At 35.7% G+C, this 20,014-nt stretch overlaps 1 protein-coding gene across 4 annotated transcripts in view; it reads right to left on the reverse strand.

Annotated features, from left to right (window-relative positions):
* PPP3CB (protein phosphatase 3 catalytic subunit beta) overlaps positions 1-20,014 on the reverse strand; it is a 52,673-nt gene that overhangs the window by 4,936 nt on the left and 27,723 nt on the right. For 2 of the 4 annotated variants that reach the window (XM_032423569.1, XM_032423572.1), the window contains exons 10-13: positions 11,768-11,845; positions 7,199-7,225; positions 5,065-5,149; positions 2,866-2,963 (exon numbers count right to left, since the gene is read on the reverse strand). In XM_032423569.1, coding sequence (XP_032279460.1) covers positions 2,866-2,963; positions 5,065-5,149; positions 7,199-7,225; positions 11,768-11,845 — 288 coding nt within the window. The remainder of the gene's footprint in view (positions 1-2,865; positions 2,964-5,064; positions 5,150-7,198; positions 7,226-11,767; positions 11,846-20,014) is intronic. The other 2 variants (XM_032423570.1, XM_032423571.1) reach the window with 2 other exon arrangements.

Raw genomic sequence — 20,014 nt, forward strand, 5'->3', positions numbered from 1 at the left:
CATGTTCTAGATCAAATTATATTCTCTGCTCTTTCTAGAAGCTTCTAAATGCTCCTAATCCCTTTTAGGATACAAAATACATATCACACTCAAAATTGCATACCATGTCAAGCGTGAATGTTTAGAATTGAAAAAAAAGGTCATTTGAAGCTTAAACATTAAGCTGGAAAGAAATTTGATAATTGTAAAGTTCTATCTGAAAGGCACTGTTCTTCCTCTATTTGTTTTCAGTTTCATAGGGCAGCCTGACATGGCCTTAGTAAGTTTGTGTACAGTGCTGTCACAAACTGTGTTCCTCAATACTACACGGGAAAAATAATGAAGAAGAATTTGGCATTACTAAAAGAGATGGCCACGTATTTTCCCATATATGTCCTGGTGAAGGTAGCATTATAGGGATAGCTCCCAAACAAATTTCCATGAAGAAAATGCACATAAAATGTATTAATTCCTACTCCAAAAGAGTTGTGTAGTTTGTGAAAACACTCAAAGAAATATAAATTAACTTTAAGGTTATTGAGAAGGCAATCGGACTTATTTTCTGACAACAGGACTGAGGTATTAGAATTTTAAAACCTTTCTGCAATACTTAACTCTCACTTATTCACATCAGGGAACATGTCTCTAAAACAAAATATCAGAAAAAAAATTTAAATCACACAGATGCAGCTTCTGTATGAGTTTTGTTATGTGCTTCAAAATGGGTTTATCTTATTAAGCTAGGAAAATTGCTCCACACTATCAAGAGCCATCACTGGCACAGCTAGGGAGCTATCTAGTTTCCCAAATTAGACCCCTTAAACTCAGCACTGTCCTATAACTCACTCTATGCTGGGAATACAGTCCCTTCAGTAAAGCTGTCTTTCAAACCTTCCCTGAAGTTGGGGGTGAGTTCAAAGTTGGAAGACTGAGCTTCAGGCTGCATGCCAATTAAGAATGAGTGCTGAGATGCCAACAAAGCATGTAATTAGCAGGTACTAATTGTGAAATCTGAAAGAAAGATTTGCTGCAGATACAATGTAAAAGTAATAATACACCCAAGGATAATGGAGAGATGATTGTAGTGGAGATTTATTAAAGTATGAGGCCTTTCAGTTTTCCTTTTATGAACAAAAAAGAGAAAGGGTATAACATTTTTCAAGCTACTAAAGTTCATCCTTTTCTATTAACACTTACTTTTGCTAGTTTTATTGAATGTTCAAGATCTTTGTTTTAGCAAAATCATTTTTAGCTCATTTTGCTAATGTCTATAATATAAAAAAATGGAGGGCAAGGAATATAAAGAAAATCAAAGCAGTTTTTCTTTTAATTAAAAAAAAAGGAAACCTCATTCAGAACGAAAATTTGAAACTATCATTTTAAAACATAGCTGTACTTCTCACATATACCAGTGGTGGTAGTAGACAACACACTAACATATAAAATAGAACATGTATAGGCTACAAGTAGAAATTATTTGTCTACAGGAAAAATTTGCTTATTTATTTAGGCATTATGAGACTGAGTGAAATGAGACTGTGAAAAGTCAATCTACTTTAAATTTATTCAAAATTTTAAATTATTTTTTGCTTTAAAAAATTCACTAATTACAACACCAGGAAGAAAGTCAGCCATGACTAAGGAAAACATCAGATCTCTTGCTGCCTATTTTAACGGAGCAATGACCCTTGGAGGGCTGTCAAAAGTGGCTACAATAAAACATATAAATTAAAGCTATTCCATATCAGATGTTTTGCTTTCCAACCACAAGGGAAAGAAATCTAGACTTTGAGTTATTGTGTATACTCTAAAACATTCACATCACTCTCTTCTATTTAATCTGTAATGGGCTTTCAAAAAGTTAACCCAGTATTTACACAAATATTTACGCCAAAAAAATAGGTTTTTTTTAATATAAAATATTCAATGAGCCAGATTACAGGAATGCTTTAGGTATAATTCTTTTTATTTTCATGCAAAATAAAGGCACACTTAATAACACCCTTTCAATTTTGACTTACAGGATTTAAATTCAACCCCTTATAACAATGACTTAATATCTAATGTTACATTCATGTTCAGAATGCACAAAGTACAGCAACAAATGCAGCAAACCTCAAAACAAGGTGCTACAAAGTTGCTTCTACATCAAAAGACAGACAAGCGTCTGATAGAGTAATTTAATTTAACATACTTTTACAGACATACAGCTAACCTAAAGAAAGACAGACAGATTTAGGAAAGCAGCTACATCTGCAGAGGAAGAAAACAGCATGTTACAGACAGTCAATTATACATAGAACATTTGACAAACACCACAGAAAACAAACTTTGGCATCATTTACCAGGGTACAAAACCTCGCACAAATCTTTTGGCAAGTGAAGTGCATAAGTAAGGTTTGGGGCCCAAGCAGATTGTTAATTCTAAAATTAAGTATCTGAAAATATAAGCATAGTCTAATACAATTACATAAATTAAAAAAATAAAAAATAAGAAACTTGGAATTACATTTCCATTTTAGTAATATGGATATCCTTGATTCACATTCTGAAACTGGGGCTTTTAAAAGAAAAGGGTGCATTAGACAAACAAAAAAAATAAATATTTAGACATTATGATATGAGCTGTTCCCATATCATTTCATTGAAAGCTGAGAGACTGACCATTATTTTCAATTGAAAGGAATACCCATTCTATCAATTTTCTGCCCTGGTCAGGTTATTAACCAGACACTACCTATCATATAGTATTCTCCCTGTGTCAGCTGCTGAGACAGGAACTAAAAAGCAGAAGGAATTCCCTGCATGCATTATGTGTACTGTTAGCAAAAGAGTGAGGTGTGCCCCAGTCCATCTGAGGCACAGCAAGTTGCATAACATCATTACCACTTTGCAGGGTCTGCCGTCCTCCAGCCAACACTCCACTAGGCAACATCCCTGTGGGAGTCAGGCCCTTGAGTGTCAGCACACTTTCACTCTCCTCCCTATAGCAAAGAGATATAACAGATATCAGAGACTTCCAACAGTTCTTAGTTTAAAAGAGGAGATGGGGCCCAGAGGTAGGCCATGTATATAATTTATGACATTCATTGTTATTACCATATTTTCCTCAATTCCAAGATAAGACATTGTTCCATATTTTAAATATTTCAGATAAGAGGGTATGCCTTACAACTGAGGCATATATTGTTTTTTCTGAAAAGCTTTATTAAATATATGATGAGATTCATCATCAGTGAGAATCACACAATTGAGAAAATATGGTATTTCTATGCTGTAAATTTCAAATGTCTGATATAACCAGTTTTGCAAACAAATTTTTAAATATTTTTTTATTAACATATAATGTATTATTTGTTTCAGGGGTACAGGTCTGTGATTCATCAGTCTTACACAATTCACAGCGCTCACCATAGTACTTACCCTCCCCAATGTCCATCACCCAGTTACCCCATCACTCCCACGCCCCTCCACTCCAGCAATTCTCAGTTTGTTTCCTGAGATTAAGAGTCTCTTATGGTTTGTCTCCCTCTCTGGTTTCGTCTTGTTTCATTTTTCCCTCCCTTCCCCTATGATCCTCTATCTTGTTTCTCAAATTCCTCATATCAGTGAGATCATATGATACTTTCTTTCTCTGATTGACTTATTTTGCTTAGCATAATACCCTCTAGTTCCATCCATGTCGTTGCAAATGGCAAGATTTCATTTTTTGATGGCTGCATAATATTCCATTGTATATATATACCACATCTTCTTTATCCATTCATCTGTTGATGGACATCTAGGCTCTTTCCATAGTTTGGCTATTGTGGACATTGCTGCTATAACATTGGGGTGCATGTGACCCTTCTGATCACTACATTTGTATCTTTGGGGTAAATACCCAGTAGTGCGATTTGCAAACAAATTTTTTTGTAATTTTTTATTGTTATGTTAATCACCATACATTACATCATTAGTTTTTGATGTAGTGTTCCATGATTCATTGTTTGTGCATGCTCCATGCAGAACGTGCCCTCTTTAATACCCATCACCAGGCTAACCCATCCCCCCACCGGCCCTCCCCTCTAGAACCCTCAGTTTGTTTTTCAGAGTCCATTGTCTCTCATGGTTCGTCTCCCCCTCAGATTTCCACCCCCCTTCATTCTTCCCCTCCTATCTTCTTCTTTTTTTTTTTTCTTAACATATATTGCATTATTTGTTTCAGAGGTACAGATCTGTGATTCAACAGTCTTGCACAATTCACAGCACTCACCATAGCACATACCCTCCCCAGTGTCTATCACCCAGCCACCCCATCCCTCCCACCCACCCCCACTCCAGCAACCCTCAGTTTGTTTCCTGAGATTAAGAATTCCTCATATCAGTGAGGTCATATGATACATGTCTTTCTCTGATTGACTTATTTCGCTCAGCATAACACCTTCCAGTTCCATCCATGTCGTTGCAAATGGCCAAGATTTCATTTTTTGATGGCTGCATAATATTCCATTGTATATATATACCACATCTTTTTATCCATTCATCTGTTGATGGACATCTAGGCTCTTTCCATAGTTTGGCTATTGTGGACATTGCTGGTATAACACTGGGGTGCATGTGACCCTTCTGATCACTACACTTGTATCTTTGGGGTAAATACCCAGCAGTGCGATTTGCAAACAAATTTTTAAGGAATGACTCATTTACGTGTGCCTTTAAACCTAGTCTTCCTGAATTAACCCTAAGAAGATAATTTGTGGCTCCAACAAAAGGAACTTCCTATATGGACGAGCAAGTTCACCAGGAATACTCTAAAAGGTACCCTCTCCTTCTTATCCTGCTCTAATTTTCAAGGTGTAGAACTAGTACTTTCATCACAGAAGGGTAACACATACTCAAAGTGAGCAATAATAAGCACAAGGGTCAAAAACCCTAGTTTTAAAGGGACTTGTGTTCCCTTCTTCAATATGTAAATGTACAAGTAACTTCTTTATAGGAAGAATGCTACTAAATTGCTTTTAGGTGTCAAACAGGACACTGCTTACAGCAAAGTACAATAAAAGAATTTCTGTAAAGCAAATAATCAGGAAAATATATCATTACCTGAGAACAGAGAAGACCCTTGCCATCTTGCCAATTGCTCGAATTTTGTTTCTTATGATTTCTTTCCGGGCTGCAGCTGAACCTACTTTCAATGGAATAAATAGAAAAAAAGACTCAAGTTTAGGGCATCCACACTTGCACCATTCTATTAACCTATACCACGCTCATCTTAACCAACACCAAACTCTCTGCCACCAGAAAGCCTCTCACTCCTTCAATGTTTAGCTCAGCCCTGGTCTAATACTGGGGTCTGATACAGATACAAATGAAAAGTAATCCACAAACATTATGACTCTCACACTACTGCTAATCATTAAAATAGCAATGGGAAAGAAACTAGAACCCAACTTGTATCACAAACCAGAGGACAAAAAAAAAAAAAAAAATGCTAAGAATCCTATAGTCTTTGTTTAATTCTCATGAGGGCCTATGCATGCAGACTAACAAACAAGAATTGGTAATAACTCTGTATAGGCCTCTGTTTAACTATTATAAAAGCCTCTGACATGCAGGCTGGAAATATCCCATCTTACTATGACAGAGTAAGTTCTTTATTCTAAGTGGGTTTAAAAACAATGCTATGAAATAACTACTGTGCAGACGACGCTGAACTAAGGACGATACCAGCATATCAACAATACCACACATCTTAATCTCATGGAATAAATGTCCTCAAGGTCATGCAAATATATACAAGCTCTTACCTCCCTAAGGTGAGTATGACACAAGGAGAGTGAACAATGAGAAAGATTCCCTAAAAAACACAGCTAAAGGATCACTCATGTTTCCTCTCTAAAGGGTTAGCTATACTGCCTATCACTGATATAGAAGAGAATATATCAAAATAACTTGATCTTCGGCTGAAGAAAAACTCAAAGTTGTATCTTCCTTCCCTTGGCCTCCAGAAAGAACAACAACAATCTCAGTCCTGTTATATATAGCAACTAGAATCACTCTGGACCCAAGAGTGTGGTTCCTTAGAGCTGTGCTTCAGCATGATGAAAACACATATAGAAGCACCATGGCTGAGGAGAAAGTTAAGGAAAGGCTAGAGAGACTAGACTAAAAGGGGCTATGGATATACAGAGGTCTGAACAACCGTAAGTCTTCTAGGCTAGAGCATCTCATTTAAAATTCAAGCAGCCCCCAAACACCATATAATTAAAAACTAAGATGATGACTGGACCTTACTGCAAGGAAACAGAAAAGAAATCCAATTTCAAAGACAAAAACAAAAGACATATTTTAAAGAAAATAGGCTCCAGGACTATGTTTATGATGCTCTAAAGGGTAATATTATGAGCACTGAAGCTTCAGCTTTTGCAAGTTCAAAACTGCGTAGGTACTATGGTACTACACAGCTATTTTTAAGACGCCAAAAATAATTACTAAAAGTCTCAGAATCATAAAACATTAGAATTTGAAGAGACATTAGGAATATTGCAAAGTTTAATCTCCTCATTTTTGAGACAAAGAAACTAAGTTTATTAACTGTTTTGTCCAAGGACATAAGGTAAGTCTGATTTCTTTGAATGAATTAAGATAAACATTGTTTTAAAATTGACAGAATTTTAAAAGCAGCTAGACTGGGGGAGAGGAGGATGGGGATGGGAGAGGATGGCTGCAATGAGGTACATTCATATTTTCAGCCTTAATTTATGTATCTGTAAAACTGAATAATATGTAAACTATACTGATTTCAAATTTTAAAAAATCACTGGACTATAAAAACACTATACAAGTCAGGATTTTCAATCAGTCTACAAACACATCATGCATAATATTAAAGTAAATGTCCACAGTAAGATTACTCTGGGGAATAAGACAGACAATCAAACACCCCTAATCATGCAGGGAAAAGTACAAAACATTACAAATAAGCAAAAGAATGAAGTTTTAAAACAAGAGGAATGAAAAAGAGGGAAAAATATTTCCATGCACAGAAAGACAGAAATCTTGGAATATGACTTCTAAAAACATCAAATTCTATCTCAGATAGCACTTACACTAAATTTGCACACGGCCCAAAAGGACTCTGCATAAATAGTACTCAATGAATGTGCTAACTTACATGGACATGAGGATAACTTATGAAGTCATATTTCAAAACAATATTACTCTGTCTGGTCTGTACCTTTTTTATTGCCATATATGAGCCGTTCTTCAGATGGAGAGTCCAGAAAAAAGGAAGTGAATGATGGAGAAAAGGTGGTTGAGACAAATAAAAAGATAGAGATTTAACTTGGCAGTGGTACTGAAGAATGAATGTAGAAAGAAAGGGAGAAAAATGAAGGCCCTCATATTCGAAATTTGAAAAATGTAGTACTGTAGGATCTGGTGAATAAAAGAGGGATGCCACTAGGTAGAACTCTAAAGGAAAGATTTCTTAAAAGGTATGTGTTCAGAAGAAATTATGGACAGAATGACTATAATATTTGATGGAAGTAGACAAATTAGGGACAGAAAAAAAACACGTGAAAACACATAAGACTGATAAAAGACTGTGCAAACAACAATCGCACATTTATATTGATACCCCTAAGGAAATGTGTCACCCATGGGAGTATGTTAAGTGAAGGGTAATGACACAAATGATATACAAACTCATGTGGTTCTTCAAGGACACCAACACTGGCAAAATCTATAGTATATACAGAGAAATGTAGGTAACTTTATCAACTACCTCAGTGGAAAATCTTACCCACTTCGAATAACGGAAAGGCTAAGCCTCCCACACTCCATAAATAACAAGAACACATAATTTCTTGAATCTGAATGTAGAACTTTTGCACATACTCAGGATCAACAGTATGTGCTTTCTGTTCCCAATCCAATCTGGGAGCTTGAGGGACATCTTTTTGCAGAAATAGCAACAGATTGTTTCAAAGCAAGTAATAGTTCTAAGAGTAGGCAGCAGAAATGTTTCATTTGAGCTTTCCATATCTTCCATTCTAATGCAGAGATACATGATTCCATTATAGGAAATGCAAAGTTTTAGTTTAGTAAAACTGTAAAACATGTGGATTATGTATTTCCTTTACCAAACTCAAGACAAAAGATAAATATCTGAAAGAAATAGTATGCATTCTAAATATCACAGAAATCAATGTTCAGAAATTCTCTTTAATGATTAAATACCTCTAAAAGGAATGCTACTTGCACTTATACATGCAATGTTTATGCAAATTTTTGCCTTTAAAAATAACTCCACATATACATTAAACAATACAGAATACCAAAGATTATCACTTAAGAAGAAAGTCTTATTCCTTTACCCAGTCTCAGCCTTAAATATGCAAAAACTATTCTTTCCTTCCTGCCACTGGGATAGCTCCATTCCTGCTCTCTCCCTTTCCCCACAGAGAAGCTAAACTTTTATTTGGCCTCCACAGCAATCCCCATGCCACCAAGTTTTCTTTCTAAGTCAGATTTCTCCCCATGCCCAGCTCATTGGATGGTTCTACTGCTGAGTAGGAAAAGGGGAAGGAGAGGACGAAAGGCATGCTATCATGGTGAAAGGAAAGGAGAAAAGATGTACAGAGTTAAGGGAAAGAAGTACAGGAATGTGATTAAGGAACGGAAATAAACCCAATTCCAGTAGCTCTTTTCCCTATCCCATCCTAGTATCTATTCTAATCTCCTCCCATTTCCTCCATTCCTCAATTGTCTCCCCAAACCATTCTCATTCCTCCATACAAACTCCCAGATTCATATGCTTAAAATTTTCTTGGAGTCTCTACTCCTAATACTTGGTATGGAAAGGTGAAGAAATGAGGAGTAATTATACCTGCTATGTTGGCAGTGAAGGGAGATCTATTTCATTCAAAGCTGGAACTCAGTGTATTTTCACATAGAAACACTGTCATAAATGACAGCTTACCAATTTTTAAAATTATTTCCTTTCTATTCCTTCAATCCATGGATGAGAAAGAAGATCCTGGGAAGTTAAATAACTTCTCCCAAGATTACACAGCTAGCATAATGATAACGCCAAGATACCTAGACCATTGATCCTTTTCACTAAACTATACCACCTCTTTAATGATCAAACTTAATTCATCTCTGGAGTGCAAGAGTGATATAACAAGTGAATAAATAAGCATAATTTATCATTGAGAGGAAAATGTTGATTAGATACATAAATCTCATTTGGAATATAATAAAATTTTATACGTATTCCTGGTTGAATCCCAAAAATGACTGTCTATCCTCATATAAATCATAAGTATCTAAACCAACTGTAATAGACTTAACAAGGAAATTTTTTTATAGGAAGAGGACTAAAGCATTACCTACCATCACTCCTATTTAAAATACTATTAAAAAACTATTAATATTGATACAAATTTGTTAAAAAAAAAAAGAAATAAAGGTAAAATGTAGAAAAATAAGTAACAAGCCTTATGCAAATGACATTTTTAAAAGGAAAACAAAATAAAAATTACCATAGGAAATAATTCTGCTGATCCAAGTTGTCATAAGATAAACCCACTAATACATAATATATACCTTATACACAAAAAATATGTTAAGAGATACCAGTTGTAATAAGGATAAAAAATACTATAGTATTAATTTAACTTGATAATAACAGATTTTTTACAGAGAAAAACTATGTGATTTTAAATGGAATAACTGTACATTAAATATATTAAATGCAGTAATTATAGTAAATGAACTAATTATATACAGCAACAGATCTTGATCTTAGTTTAGAAAACTAAATATTAAAACAAAACTTCCTAGATGCAGGTATGGATTTAATGAGATACCAATTAAAACTGCTACTTGATATTTCACAGAATTTGACATATAACAGAAAACTTTATCTGAAGAAATCAGTGAACTATGAACCAAAAATTATTTCAGTCATTATATCAATACCTGTAAGATTATGAAGTAGGTACTATTATCTTCATTTTGAAGATAAAAAAACTGAGACTCAGAGAAGTGAAGTAATTTGCCTGAGGTCATATAGCCACTATGAGAAACTAGAATCTGAACCCAGACCTAGTCTAACAAGAGAAAAGGGAAAAGGTGGCAGAATAGGGAAAAAATATTTAATTGTAACTACTTAAAAATTTTATGTAAAAGACAAATATAATGAAATATCGGTAGAGCTAAAACTTCTACACAAACAAAAGGAGAATTAAAATAAAAAAAATAAGTATTACTCATTAAAACCTATTATCCAAACCAAAAACGAATGCATATAATTTATTTCAGTTAACAAAACTATAAACCAGAGTAAAAAGCACATCTCTGCTTGCCACCAACAGATGGCAATAACAGACACTTGTACACAGTCACTTTGTACTTTTAACAAATGGGCTTACAAAAGTGTTTAAGAATTAAACCTGTTTGTAAGCAAAGAAACCTCTAAATAGTTTTTACTCAGATTGTACTTAATAAGTAGTCAAATGAGATATACAGTTTATACACTTGAAAAAGTAGACAGTAATTTTTTTTAATTAAAAATCATTAGAAAATCAAAGAAATGTAAATTAAACCAAGTGTAATTCACTACTATGTAGCCACCAAGCAAAATAAGTAAAAATGACCAAAACCCAATAAAGTGGGCCTGTGGAGAAAGAGGTCTATGGATTCATTGCTAAAAGTACTTCATATTGGTCCAATTCTTCTGCAAAGTAATCTGGCAGTGCATAGTTAAAATCACGAAGCTAAAACATACATTTAACTCTGTAATTCTCTTCAAGAAATTTATCCCAAGAAAACAACTATTGTACAAACATATGTATTGCATGCTATTCATAATAAGGATAACTGAAAGCAACCCAAATGCCAAACAACATGAGATTAACTATGAAAATTATGGTAAATTATTTAGAAATATGTAGCTATTAAGTTGTACCAATATGTAGACCATGTTTAATATATGGAAACAATTATATACTGATTAAAACTATGAAAAGAATGCTGCAACAAAGATGTGAGGGGCACACAGAAGGAAATAAAGAGTTCTCAGCTTTAAGTTGTTTATGTTTTTGTTTCTCAGTGACTTCAATTTTAAAAAATATTTAAATTTAAAAGTTTTAAATTAAAAAAAGTTTTAAATAAAAATTTCAAGACATAAAAATAAAAGGAATTTTGTTTTTATGGTATTAAATTATACTATGATTGTACATCAGTACATAGGCTGGTTGGCTTACATAAGAACAAACAGCCATATCTAACCTTGTTTCTATGGAAAAGATGCTTCTGAAAATCAAACTAAACCAGTAAGTGGTCTCTTAGAACACAACCACTCATAAATTGGGAACAGCTTACTTTATTTAGTTTTTGGGAAAAAACAGTGACAATAACATTGCGGGTTCAGGTATGTTTCTGATGCACTAAGACTGTACCAATGAAACAAAAAGCATTTTTATCCTCCCTCTAAGCAGTGTCCATATTCATGAAGAACCACATTCTTTAGTACTTTCAATTTTCCTTTGCTTCTGTTCTTCCAAATTTCCCTTTTCCCAAAATTCATCTTCCCCATACCAATAGAAAAAAAGTAAAATCGCTAAAAAAAAAAAAAAAAATCTTAGAATAAACAGCATCTGAAAAAGTGTCTTGACACTTATCAAATGGCACAGTCATTTGAGAACAATGACTACATTTTGCAAAAGAGTGTGTATTGAAGCTGGGCAATTAAAAGATACCATTTCACAATAAAAAATAGTAAAATGAATAATCATACCATCAAACTGGTCTTCACCTTCAGTCATCAGTTCATCATCAGAGCAAATACTCAGAACATTTACCAACATTTCTGTCACTATTCAAAAATGAAAAAAGAAAAAAGAACAGTTACACGTTAGTGGACCAAATTCAACTGTCTATATGTACACACACCAATTATTCATATAATGGTCAAATGATTTTTAACCCAAGAAGAAATACATTCTGATAGCAAGAATGAAGAAACTAAAAAATACCAAGGTTTGAGGCACCTAGGTGGCTCAAGTCGGTTAAGTGTCCAACTCTTTGTTTCGGCTCAGGTCATGGTCTCAGGGTCTTGAGCCTGAGCCTGGAGTTCGGCTCAAAGCTCAGCATGGAGTCCGCTTGGGATTCTTTCTTCCTCTCCCTCCCTCTCTGCCCTTCCCTCTGTGCACACTTGCTCGCTCTCTCTCAAATAAATAAATAAATAAAATCTTAAAAAAAAAATACTAAGGTCTTCAAAATGAAAGAAATTCAATGGTTTACAAGTTTGAGCGAGATTCTGTACAGAATAAGTTTTCAGGTCTCTCAGGAAAAAAAAAAAAAAAAAAAACCCCCCCCCCCCAAGATGAATACCATCTAAATGTATACATTTAAATTCTTCATTTATGGATACAGTATTTCCTTACAGAGTAAGAAAAAACACACAGCAGTTTCACTGTTTCAAAAAGTCCCAGAATTTGTCTTTTTTTTTTTTTTAAGAGAGAGAGGGTGAGCAGGGAGGGGCAGAGGGAGAAGGAGAGACACAATCCTAGGCAGGCTCCACTCTCAGTGCAGAGCCGGATATGGGGCTCAGATCTCACAACCCTGGGATCATGACCTAGCTGAAATCAAGAGTCAGATGCTTAACTAACTGAGCCACCCAGGAGCCCCCAGGATTCAATTTTTTAAAAACTTACTCTAGCAGGTCCCTTAAAACTTAATTCTTAAGATTACGAATGACTAATCACCTGAACCCATGGTTCTTTCTTAGGCTTATTCCTTTACCACCTACGTATTTTCCCCTTCTCTTTTCCCTTAGGTTTGCAAGGTTCTACTCTTTTGGTTTTCCTACATTTCAGACTATTTCCCCCCTAAATTCAGATATTCTCAAGACTCTCTCTGCACAATCTCTTGGTGATTTTATATGCTCAATCTCTTGGCAATTCCCTCTCTAACTATACAGTTTCAAGTATCACCTTTGTGAAGATGATTCCAAAGTCTGTATCACCAGTATTGACCTCTCCTTCAGTCTCCGGATTTCCCTGATGGTTTTACTGCCAGCCATCTTAAACTATTTTATATTGCCTGCTTCTCCTACTAGAATGAAAGCTTCATAAATGCAGGGTGATGTTTTGTTTACTACTGTACCTCAGAGTCTAGTACAGCGATTGGTACACAATAGGCATCCAATAAATATTTGACAAATGAATAATTTAAAAAAGGTATAAGCAAGTTTCAATTAATAAATAAAAATGCCTATTAAATATTAGCCCCTGGATGTCCTAATGATACCTAGAAATGAACACATCCAAAACAAAATTCAATACTGCTCCTATTATTCCTCCTATAACTGTATTAATAGCACACCACATGCCAGGCACTGTGCTAAAGCTCTGGGAATCAGATATAAAAGGTCCAGTCTCTACCCTCCAGAAGTTTACTACCTACTAAAGGAGATATATATATGCATACACATACCACAGTAAAGTGACAAGCCCAATGCTGTAAATATGCAGAGTTATACAAAAAGACCTGCAGGGGGAAGGAAGGCTTCTGGTAGAGGAATCATGCAATAGGAGTTTGTCAGGTGGAGAGGGCAGATAAGGCATTCTAATCGTAAGTTAGAAAAAGTATGAAGCAGTCATTATAGATCAATGGAACAGAACTAAGAGTCAAGAAATAAAACATCACTTTTAAGGCCAACTGATTTTCGACAAGGGTGCCAAAACAATTCAGTGTGGGAAAGAACAGTCTTTTCAACAAATGGTGCTGGGACAACTGAATATTCACATGCAAAAGAATGATGTTGGACCCCCCCACACTATACACCATATACAAAAATTAACTCAAAATGGATCAAAGACCAGAGCGCCTGGGTGGCTTAGTAGGTTAAGCGTCCGACTCTTCATTTCAGATTAGCTCAGGTCAGGATCTCAGGGTTGTGAGACTGAGCCCCACATCGGGCTCTGCACTGGGTGTGGAGTCTGCTTGGGCTTCTCTCTCCCTCTCCATCTGCCCCTCACCCCCAGCCCACCCCCCCACCGTCTCTCTCTTCCTCAAAAACAAAAATAAAAAAAAACGATCCAAGTCCTACATGTAAAAGCTAAAACTATAAAAGTCTTAGAAGATATCATAGAGGAGAATCATTAGTTTGGATTACGCAACAGTTTCTTAAACACAACCCCCAAAACACAAGCAACAACAACAAAAAATAAACAGGAATTCATCAAAATTTAAAACTCCTGTGCTTCAAAGGACACCATCAAGAAAGTGAAAAGACAACTCAAAGAACAGGAGAAAATATTTACAAATGATATATCTCTTAAGGAACTTGCATCTAGAATATACAAGGAACTTTTACAACTCACTAAAAAAAGAAAACCATTTTAAAAATGAACACAAGATTTAAATGAACGTTTCTTCAAAGAAGATAAGCAAATGGCCTATAATATACTTCAAGGTTATGCTAATCAAACAGTATGGTACTGGCACAAAAAAGACACACAGACCAATGAAACAGCATAGAAAGCCCAGGAATAAACCCATGCTTATACTGTCAATCTATAACAAAGGAGACAAGAATACATAATAGAGAAGACTGTCTCTTCAATAAATGATGTTGGGAAAACTGGATAGCTACATGCAAAAAAAAAGAAACTGGACCTCTTTCTTATACCATATACAAAAATAAACTCAAAATGGATTAAAGACCTAAAAGTAAGACCTAAAACCATAAAACTCAAAGAAAATAGGCAGCAAACTCTTATGACCTTAGCAATATTTTTCTGGTTCTCTCCTCAGGCAACAGAAACAAAAGCAAAAATAAACAATTGGGACTGTATCATAAAAAGCTTTTGCACAGTGAAGGAAACCATCAACAAAATGAAAAGGCAACCTACTGAATGAGAGAGGATATTTGCAAATGATACATCTAATGAGGGGTTAATATCCAAAATATATAAAGAACTCATACAACTCAACACCAAAAAACCCAAACAATACCATTAAAAATGGGCAGAGGACTTGAATAATTATTTTTCCAAAGAAGACATACAGATGGCCAACAGACACATGAAAAGATGTTCAACATTACTAACCATCAGGGAAATGCAAATCAAAACCACAACGAGATATTACCTCACACTAGTCAGAAAGGCTTGTATCAACAAGATAAGAGACAAGTATTGGTGAAAATGTAGAGAAAAGGGAACTCTGATGCACTATTGGTAGGAATGCAAATTAGTACAGCCACTGTGGAAAACAGTATGGGGCGGTTCCTCAAAAAATTAAAAACAGAAATACCAGGGACACCTGGGTGGCTCAGTTGGTTAAGCATCTGCCTTTGGCTCAATTCATGATCCCAGGGTCCTGGGATCGAGTCCCACATCGGGCTCCTTGCTCAGTGAGGAGCCTGCTTCTCCCTCTCCCTCTGCCTGCCACTCTGCCTACTTGTCCTCTCTCTCCCTCTGTCAAATAAATAAATAAAATCTTTAAAAAAAAATAAAATAAATAAAAATAATAAATAAATAGATAAATAAATAACAGAAATACCATATGATCCAGTAACTCTACTTCTGAGGACTTACCTGAAGAAAACAAAAACACTAATTTAAAAAAATATATGCACTCCTATGTTTATTGCAGCATTATTTAAAATAGCCAAGATATGAAAACAACCTAAGTGTCCACTGATAGATGAATGGATAAAGAAGATGTAGTGCGTATACACAGTGAAATATTACTCAGCCATAAAAAAGGAATGAAATCTTGCCATTTGTAACAACATGGATGGATGTAGGGGATATCATGCTAACTGAAATAAGTCAGACAGAAAAAGACAAATACTGTGTTATTTCACTTATATGTCAGAATCTAAAAAACAAAACAAACAAAAAACAGGAATAGACTCATAAATACAGAGAACAAACTCATGGCTGGCAGAGAGGGGATGGGGGTTAGGCAAAATAGGTAAAAGGGATTAAGAGGTACAAACTGCCAGTTATAAAAGAAAGTAAGTCACAGGGATGAAAAGTACAGCATAGAGAATATAGTCAATAATATTGTAATAGCTGGGGCGCCTGGGTGGCTCAGATGGTTAGGGTCTGCCTTTGGCTCAGGGCATGATCTCAGGGTCCTGGGATCGAGCCCCACATCGGGCTCCTGGCTCAGCGGGGAGCCTGCTTCTCCCTCTCCCTCTGCCTCTCCCCCTGCTCATGATCTCTCTCTCTCTCCCTGTATCTCTGTGTCTCAAATGAATAAATAAAATCTTTAAAAATAATAATAACAATATTGTAATAGCTTTGTATGGTGACAGGTAGTTAATTATATTTATGGTAAGCATTTCATAATGTATATAATTGTCAAATCACTATGTTGTACACCTGAAACTAGTATAATATTTTATGTCAACTCTACCTCAATTAAAAAAATTTTTTGTAATGAACACAGGATTTTTTTTTTTTTTTCTTTTAAAGATTTTATTTGACAGAGAGAGAGAGACAGCGAGAGAGGGAACACAAGCAGGGGGAGTGGGAGAGGGAGAAGTAGGCTTCCCACAGAGTAGGGAGCCCGATGCGGGGCTCGATCCCAGGACCCTGGGATCATGACCTGAGCCGAAGGCAGACGCTTAACGACTGAGCCACCCAGGCACCCCATGAACACAGGATTTAAATAAACATTTCTTCAAAGAAGATAAGCAAATGGCCAATAAGCACATAAAAATATACTCAATACCATTATTCATTAGGGAAATGCAAATCAAAACCATAATGAGATACAACTTCATATCCAATATGATGGCTATAATAAAAAAATACATAGTAACGAATGTTGGCAAGAATATGAAAAAAATGGAACCATTATACACTGCTGGTGGGACTATATAGCTGCTCTGAAAAACAGTTTGGCAGATCCTCAAAAGGTTAAACATAGAGTTACCATGTGACTCCCAGTTCTATACCTAAGAAAATAAACACATATGTTCATACAAAAACTTGTACATGAATGTTCATTGAAGCATTATTCATAATAGTTAAAAAGTGGAAGCAATCAAATGTCTTGCAGCTAATGAATGGATAAACAAAATGTGGTAAACAATATCACTCATCATCAGGGAAATGCAAATCAAATCCATAATGAGATGCAACCTACTGAATGGGAGAAGATATCTGCAAATGACATATCTGATAAAGGGCTAGTATCCAAAATATATAAAGAACTTACACAACTCAATACCCAAAATACCCCAAATAATCCAATTAAAAAATGGGCAGAAGACATAAACGGACATTTCTCCAAAGAAGACCTATAGATGGCCAACAGACACATGAAAAGATGCTCAACATCACTCATCATCAGGGAAATGCAAATTAAAACTACAGGAGATACAACCTCATAACTGTCAGAATAGCTAAAATCAAAAACACAAGAAACAACACGTGTTGGTGAGGATGCAGAAAAAAAGGAACCCTCTTACACTGTTGGTGGGAATGCAAACTGGTGCAGCCACTGTGGACTCCTCAAAAAGTTAAAAATAGAACTACCCTACAATCTAGTAATCGCACTACTGAGTATTTACCCCCAAAATGCAAAAACACTAATACAAAGGGATACATGCACCCCTACGTTTATAGCAACATTATTTACAAACAGCCAAATTATGGAAGCAGCCCAAGTGTCCCTCAACAGATGAGTGGAAAATAAGTACAAATACACACACAAACACACATACGCACACACATATATGTACAATGGAATATTCTTCAGTCATTAAAAAAGAATGACATCTTGCCATTTGCAACAACATGGATGGATCCAGAGACTATAATGCTAAGGGAAATAAGCCAGAGAAAGAAAAATAATATATGATCTCACCCATATGTGGAGTTTAAGAAACAAAACAAATGAACAAAGGAAAAAAAAAGAGAGAGAAAAACCAAAACACAGGCTTTTTCTTTTTTTTTTTTTTTTAAGATTTTATTTATTATTTGACAGAGAGAGAGAGAGAGAGAGAGAGAGAGGGAGAAGCAGGCTCCCCACTGAGCAGGGAGCCCGACGCCGGGATCGATCCCAGGACCCTGGGATCACGACCTGAGCCGAAGGCAGATGCTCAACCAACTGAGCCACCAAGGCACCCCAAAACACAGACTCTTAACTATAGAAAACAAACTAATGGTTACCAGACAGAAGGTGGCTGGGGGGATGGGTAAAATAGGTGAAGGGGATTAAGAGTATACGTATCCTGAAAAGCACTGAATACTATATGAAATTGCTGAATCACTACATTGTACATCATAAACTAACGTAACACTGTATATTAACTACACTGGAATTGAAATAAGCTTTTCTTTACCCTCCGTACCCAAAATAAAATTTTTTTTAAAAGTGGTATATCCATACAATAGAATATTATTTGGTCGCAAAAAGGAATGAAGTACTAGTTCATGCTACAACATGGATAAACCTTGAAAACATTATAGAAAGATGCTAGTCACAAAAGATCACAAATTATATGATTCCAATTGTATGAAACGTCCAGATTAGGCAAATCTATGGAGGTAGATAATAGATTAATGGTTGCCTACGGCCAGCAAGGAGAGACAGGAGGAAACGGGGAGTGACTGCTAATGGACAGAGGGTTTCTTGGGGAGAATAATGAAAATGTTTCAAAAATGACTGTAATGATCATTGCACAATTCCACAAACATACTAAAAACCACTGAATTGTAGGATTTAAAGAGGTTAACTATATGGGATGTAAATTATATCTCAGTAAAACTGTTATGAAAAAATAAAGACAAAATATGAAGGCACGAAACTTAATTGAGCATAACATATTCAAGGGATCAGTTATGCTGTGTTATGGTTAGAACACAGAGACCAGGGGCGCCTGGGTGGCTCAGTCATTAAGCGTCTGCCTTCGGCTCAGGTCATGATCCCAGGGTCCTGGGATCCAGCCCTGCATCGGGCTCCCTGCTCAGTGGGGAGCCTGCTTCTCCCTCTCCCACTCCCCCTGCTTGTGTTCCCTCTCTCACTGTGTCTCTCTCTGTCAAATAAATAAATAAAATCTTAAAAAAAAAAAAAAAAGAACACAGAGACTAAGATAAGAAGGAAAAAAATGAGGCTGAAGAGAAAGTAGGGAAAGGTCCAAAGACATTGTGTGACAGTTAAGGTTTATCTTCAAAGCTACCAGAAGTCATTTATGAATAATAAACAGTAGCTTTTAAGCATATAGTACTTTTCATCCTCTGAAGGAAAGGCAAGAGAGGAATAGCATAGTAGCAGCCAAGGAAAGATTACAAATGGGCGAAATGTTATTTATCTTTAAAATAAAGATCAGATGGATTTGAACAATTTATAAAAGAACTTAGTAGAGTTTGAAGATACAGAAGATCTAACAGATGAAGCAAGTTTCCTGAAAAAGTAGAAGCACAGTGGAATCCAGAGTCAAGTTAGAAGCCTCGGATGGAAGGGTCACCTCCTCAACAAGACAAGAATTCAAGATGAGTGCAGTTTATAAAGCAGGGGAACGGTAAACAGAGAAAGCTCCCACTAGCGGTATATGTTTCCTCTGAGAGTGAGGGAAGTGGCTACAAAAAGAACGTTTAAGAGAAAAAAAATTAAATTGAGAATATATCCTAAGAGAAAAGGAAGAAGACTAGTGACACAAAGAATTTTTGGGTACTATTGAGAGCCCAGCCAATCAAAGGCTGTATAAATATCTCTAGCAGTTCTCTACACCCTGGCTATGAGAATGGAGAAAATGGATGGTTGCATTTACTGGGGCTAAAATTTATAAAATAAATGAAGTAGAAAAAAAAAGAGAGAAAGGAGTTTGAAGGTGTGTTAAGAAGAGAGGCAAGGAGGGATCTGACTAATAAGAAAATGACATGGTCAAAGGCCAGGCAATCCCAATGAAGATCAAGAGCAGCTACAACTGGAGTGAGGGGTTGCTAAAATAACAGGTTTTCATGAGAGAGTGTTAATGGCAATATCGTCACCAGACTCAAAATATCCAAGTCATCTT

Source organism: Phoca vitulina, unplaced genomic scaffold (genome assembly GCF_004348235.1).
Source record: "Phoca vitulina isolate PV1807 unplaced genomic scaffold, GSC_HSeal_1.0 scaffold29, whole genome shotgun sequence".
NCBI classification, from domain to species: domain Eukaryota; kingdom Metazoa; phylum Chordata; class Mammalia; order Carnivora; family Phocidae; genus Phoca; species Phoca vitulina.